Raw genomic sequence first — 6,595 nt, 5'->3', positions numbered from 1 at the left:
TAGGAATTTGAACTTTCTGGCTATTTGACAAACCCGCTAATAACTTATTTTTATGACAAATTATAGGAAAGATAATAGCTAATGTAGGCCTGGTCCTAGGAATACTGCCTCTGTGTAAGTACGTAAAGAGGAACTAAATTATTAGAAAGGCAACTAAAGAAGTCAGAACTCCCTGGCTCTGTTACACAATTTCCCAGGAGTGAACAGGTTGTTCTCTCTCCAACCCCTATTCCTGTAGTGGAATGTCCTTCTTAGAAAGTATTTAGCAACCTACCAAATTTAACTGACAGAGATAAATGAAAGAGAAGTAAAAATCTCTTGAAACGTAAAAACAAAAATGTGATGTGTACTCTACTCTCAATTCATGAAAACAAAAAGGTGTGAAAGCATACCATTTTCCCAACAAGTTACATAAGATGGAAAAGAATGGAAAAATGAAGGTTTGAATATAATATAATGGCTAGAGTAGTACATACTAGATAAGACGTTTGGAATCAAATAGGCACTATGGAATAACTAAAGGATTTTTTAAGAAAGTACTGACAAGAACTACACATGCCAGCATAAAAATGTAACAACATTAACATAGCAGTCAACTGCCATGGTTATGGTGAGAGACAATCAAAAATGAAATCTAGAAAATAGAAAAAACAGGATGAGAACAACAGTAATTCAGATTAGGAAGATATTTTTTTACATTTCCTAGAAGTATGTGTTATGTAACATTTATAAGATGCTCTGTCAAACAGGATGTTATGTAATCTGGATGTTGCACAAACCTCTGTGTTGATCGGCATATAATCAATTAGACAGTCCACTAAAGGACATTAACTGGACACAGATTTGTGTTTACATCATATGTAGTAGAAATCTCAATTATTAGACACTCTTTAAAAAGAAAATCTAAGCTTCTAATAAAATCTTCGGTCTTTCTCATCAACAACACTGTTAAGTTTCCAAAGCTGTAAACTGCATGCAGGAAGAATGCACCTTTCTCCTAGGAGCCAACTGAGGAGTCAAACCAGAGAGGCTCAGCTTTTGGGTTAACAGAGCAACCAGACATCCTTATTAACGTCTTATAAAAAATAACCCATTTTACTGTACATTAACTATTAGAATAAGATTGGGTTTTTTGGCCTGTTTAGAATTATAAGAATTGATTAAATAATGTTCAGAGTTCTCAATTAAAAAAAATATATCAATGTTATTGTTTTATGTTCTGTCAAGTCAGAACCAACCCATAGCTGATCCTCCAGTGAGTTTTCAGAGGCAATTACCTGTACAGGAGGAGACTACCCATCTTTCAACTAATAGACATAAACCACCTATATTTGGGTTGCCAGTGAAACTTTACCAGAAGTACCTATGTAAAAATATGGGATCATAATTATTGCTGCTGTCAATGTCTTTTCGTTCACAGACTATATTTCAAAATACCAAAGTCTCCTCGTTGTTTCCAAACCCACTGTCATTTATTATATTTGAAAGATTAAATATTTCTTTCCTTGTCTTTAATATTAAACCAAATACAAAAGCAAAATAAAAAATAAGAGTCAAGCTCTAGATTTTCCTACTTAAACCTGAACGTGGCTTTACCCATTTTTATTTCCATGAGTTAAGATAGCACTTATATACATTTTAAAAGACTATTCATATATTTTCCTCACCAGTATTAAACTTCTAAATTTATTAAAATTAATTTTGTTGTTATGTGCTGTTGAGTCGCTGACGACCCATAGCGACCCCTATGTACAACAGCTCTGAACCCTGCCCAGTCCTGAGCCAGTCTCACTAATTCTGACACACCAACTACCAATATCCCAGTTTCTGTATCAATCCATTTCATCCAGGGCCCTCCTTTCCTGAGTTCTCCCTCCACCCTTCAGAGCATGATTTCCTTCTGCAAGGACTGGTCTCTCCTGACCATGTGCCGAGAATACAAGGAGAAACAGTTCTTGATCTTCCACAGCAAGTACTTCAGGTCCTCTTCAGTTTCAGCAAGCAAGGTTGTATCGTCTTTATAACACAAGTTGTTGACGAGTCTTCCTTCAATCCTGATGCCACAATCCTCCTCATAAAGCCCTGCTTTCCAAATGATCTTTTCTGTACGTATACTGAAAAGGTATGGAGATAGGATGCATCCCTTACACACCCCTTTCCTGATTTTGAACGATGTGGTGTTTCTCTGCTCTGTTCTGAGGACTGCTTCCTGGTCCAAGTACAGGTTTTGCATAAGCACAATCAAGTGTTCTGGGATTATCATTTTCTTCAAAGTTGGCCTAAATTTGTTGTGATCCATACAGTCAAATGCCTTTGTAAAGTCAATGAAACACAGATAAGACATCCCTCTGATACTCTTTGCTTTCTGACAAGGTCCATCTGAAACTGGCAATAGTGCCATGACCCCTTCTAAATCCAACTTACATTAAAAATTTCCATTGTGCAAAATTTAAGAATAGAAATGTGACTGTATTTGGTCACCAAGTCAAAGATTAGTATTACTACAGAAACATATCAGGATAATATTTTAGATTAGATGTAATAACAAACACTCCATTGAACATGCATAACTTAGTAGAGTATCAGGGACTGTTCTTACATAGTTTCTAATCTTTACAACAACATTATCAATGGTACTTTGTCTAGAAGGGAGGAAATTGTTAAGGTACAAGGAACAAATTTTATTATTAACTTGGATGTAAATCATCAGATCTTAACCAGGGGTTAGTGGAGATGTCTTTTTAATTCTATGCATGTATTTTACAAAGCAGTTCTATTTCTCTTATAAAATTTTTAAAGATGTGCCTGATACAATCTTTGCAATCACTTGCTATACATCAGAGAGCTGGACAATGACTAGGGATGGAGAATTGCTGCCTTTGAGCTGTGGTGCTGGAGAAGAGTACTGAATATACCATGGCCTGCTAAGAGATAAACAAGTTTGTCCTGGAGAGAGTGTTGTCCTTGGAGGCAACAATTCTGAAGCTTCGTCTGGCATACTTTTGGACATGTTACAAGGAGGGACCAGTCCTTGGAGAGGGACATCATGCTCGGGAGGGTGGAGGGACAGTGCAAGAGAGGAAGACCATCAATGAGATGGATTGATTCAGTAACTGAGGAAATGGGGGTAGGTGTGTCTGAGACAAGATTGGCACAGGATATTGAATCTACCAGATGCTCTGCTGGAGAAGGGGGTGTGGGGGGAATCTCCTTGTGTCCCAGTCAGACCCAATTTGACGGTACATACACAAAAAAATAATAAAATTAAAAAAAAAAAAAGATTAGCACAGGATCGAGCAGGGTTTAGGGCTGTTGTAGAGAGGGTTGCTATGAGTCACAGGTGACTGGCGGGCACATGACGATAACCCAAATGTGTTTTAACAATCACAGCTACTTTAACAGATGCTTAACTGCCCTCTCAATATTTTCAAAGTTAAACAAAGCATTTCCCTACAAATAAACAGAACTACTACCACTTAGAAGGGGAGCACTGGAGACTGGTGAACCCACAAAGATCAGAGGCTCAAATCCATGAATAAAAAGATGTGGCAGTTGGCTGTCTCCCTGAAAACTACACACTTTGAGGTTTATGCTATTTGAAGACGGTGAATACACAGTGTGAATTTAACTAGTCTTCACTTGTTAATTTGCAAATGAAATTAACCCAAAAAGAAAGATGTAACCAGTGTGGGAGATGGAGCAATTTTGATAATACAAAGTCTACAATTCCTTCCAGTTTCTGGTACTACATCTTTACCTCACCAGGTCTAGCCACAGAATCTAAGAATGTTTCTAGTCCAATCCCTTCACTTTTTCAAATGAATAAAGTTAAGGCCTAGAGTATGAATGTATCATGCACTAAATTACACAAAAGTGGCATTAATACTATTACTCTCTCCACATGTCTGGAAAAATTATCTACTACTTTAGAATAGTTAACTTGTCCACTATGCATTAGTTTGACAAAAGCACAAGTGATACTTCATTTTTACTAGCCCCAGAACTCCAAAGAACCCTTTCACATTCTATTACAAATGTTTCGCACTAATGTACCTTTAGAAAACATACTTTTTAGCATAGGCTTGTTTATTTTAGTACAAAATCATTTATGCTCAACTGAAGTAAATTCCATTTCCCTCCAGGAATCACACTATTTTGCTAGTTAATATTCCCAGGCAGAGGGAATGTGCACAGTTGTTTTCCATATTACATTACATAGGCCAATAATGTATACCTACCTAGAAAAATATGTCGACTTTCTCTCACAACTCTACATTTCCTTGAATGAGGTAGATTAAAAGAATTTAAAATTCTGTAGTAAGTTAATAATTGACTGCTTATTACGTTTAGAGTATATTAGGTGCAAGGAAAGTTGCTTGGGGTGCTCAAACTAAGGAGGCAAATAAATTTAACAGAATATATTGTTAAAAACAGAACTTGTTATGTTAACATTGTACAGCTTAGATTAACTTTCCAGAAAATTTTAACATGGCTTAACTAATCAATCCTTCAAAACATTTCTGAAAACCAACAAATAATGGCTAAAATGATAATTTCTGACTCTAAAAACATCAACTTCACATACTTTAATCTAGAAATAAAAAAGAAAGGTCGTAAGTCTCTTCTAATCCTCAACTATGATGGTGATCATGTAAATGATTTTATTCATCTTTTAAATTATCACACCACACACACACTAACTGTGCTAGTCCATACTGCTGGGGGTTTTTTAATCTATTTCTTGGTATTTATAAAATCCTTCACTAAAGAATACATAGCATGTTAAAATTTTTCAGAGATAACCTATGAAGATGTAATGCCATACTTTAATACATAAAATTTCAGAATGTTACAGGAAAAACTTCCAAATCCTTACACATTTTTTAAAAAGCCTTTTTTGAAGTTATTTTTAAAACTATTTGAAACACACTAAGAGTGTCTATAAAATAGACATATATAATGTCATAAATAAATAGACATAAAATATAAAATAAAATGTAGGCAAGAGCCTACAACCTCTGGAATCTGAATACTGTTTACAGATAAAAACTGCCTAGACAATATCCCACTCATAATCAGGTGGCCAAAGATGACTTCACCTGAAGAACCTTGTTCCAAGCCGTGGATGAAATCATAACTCTTTTGCAACACAAACACTGCTCCATGTTCTACCTGACACACAACTCTATTATTATTATTATTAGATGTCCCCAAGAAACAGTCAAAAAAATAGAAGACACAACATTAACTGCTCCATTTTATCTCTATATGATGTGGTTGAATGAGAAGTAACAATTGCACTCCCTTTTCAATGGTGGCCCACAACTTGGGCGTTCATACACAAATTAGACTAAAGTGAGTTTTTAAGCAGTCAGAAGACTTCATAGGGTTCTTTCAAAGCTGAGTCATAAAATAAACTAAGGGGCAATAGAGTAGGCCAAAATAGGTCAGGAACGTGACATAAGGCGTCTGGAAACTTCCTATGTAGAACATTACGTAGCTAGAGAAAGCCCAACGAAAATATTAACGTGACAAAGTTACAACTCCGACTCGCGAGGTGACAGCGAGCCTGTGCGCCGAAACGCCGCTTCCCCCGGCCGGTCTCCGGCCCAGGCCCGCCCGCCACGCCCTGTGCTGGTGGCAGCGAACCTGCCGGCCCGGAGGCGGCCATCGGGATTGTTTTTTTCTCGGTGCGACAGTAGGGAAACGATCCGGAGAGGTCGGGCCTGGCGGAGGCCGTGAACCGAGAGGAGGCCAGGCCGGGCGCGAGGAGCCGCAGTCGCAGGACCCGCGGTGGAAAGGCCGAGGGCAGCGCGAGAAGCCTCCCGGGCCCGGCCTGCACCCGGCGTCCGCCGTTTACCGTTCCCCTCGCGGCCCAAGAGACAGAAGCCAAGGCAAATCCCTCCTTATGGCCCCCAGACTCGCCTCACCTGGACTTGCCCACCCCGCTCTCGCCGATTATGAGGATCTTAAGGGTGGTCAGCACGTCCTCGTCCATCCCGACCCAGCTCAGCTCCAACCCAGCTGGCCGCCTGGGTCCTCCTCTCTACCCTTAACCAGCAAGAACTGCCCGCGCATGCGCACCGCACGGCGTAAGGGCTGCCACCTTGCCTTCACGCTTAGTGTTTAAGTTGTCCAAACCCAGGACGTCCCAGTCCCGCCTTGAAACAGCAGTGCGCCTGCGCAAATCCAGGTCCCCGCCGTCTTTCCGGACAGTGAGTTCCTTTTTTTGCGCAAGCGCAAATGTGATTGAGCCTTTTTCTCCAAAGCTTTTCTGTTCATTCTTTTGGCAGTTCATGGACTATTCAGTACTCTTTTTTTCCAGCACCATAACGCAAAGGCATTAATTCTCCTTTTGTCCTTCTTATTTCATGTCCAGCTCTCTGATGCACAGCAGGTGACTTAGAACACCATGGCCTGATTTAGGCGCACTTTAGTCTTAAAAGTGACATCTTTGTTCTTGGAATTAAGCTCACAATCTTTCCACTTGTTCTCCAATGACACAAAGAAGCAAATAAAAACCCACTTACTGACCTAGTGAAGTAGCTAAAGAGTTTCAGTACTAATCTGGGGTAAATGGTTTGAATGCAGAGAG

At 39.1% G+C, this 6,595-nt stretch overlaps 1 protein-coding gene across 3 annotated transcripts in view; it reads right to left on the bottom strand.

Annotated features, from left to right (window-relative positions):
- The window catches only part of RAB18 (RAB18, member RAS oncogene family), a 30,918-nt gene extending 24,857 nt beyond the window's left edge, over window positions 1-6,061 (bottom strand). For 2 of the 3 annotated variants that reach the window (XM_006887088.1, XM_006887087.1), the window contains exon 1: window positions 5,931-5,998. In XM_006887088.1, coding sequence (XP_006887150.1) covers window positions 5,931-5,998 — 68 coding nt within the window. Of the gene's footprint in view, window positions 1-5,930 lie in introns of all 3 variants that reach the window. The other variant, XM_006887086.1, reaches the window with a different exon arrangement.
- Window positions 6,062-6,595: the final 534 nt, after the last annotated feature.

The sequence above is a fragment of the Elephantulus edwardii genome, unplaced genomic scaffold, assembly GCF_000299155.1.
Source record: "Elephantulus edwardii isolate Elephantulus edwardi_28Jun2011 unplaced genomic scaffold, EleEdw1.0 scaffold00054, whole genome shotgun sequence".
NCBI classification, from domain to species: domain Eukaryota; kingdom Metazoa; phylum Chordata; class Mammalia; order Macroscelidea; family Macroscelididae; genus Elephantulus; species Elephantulus edwardii.
This window is presented reverse-complemented; position numbering and strand designations above follow the sequence as displayed.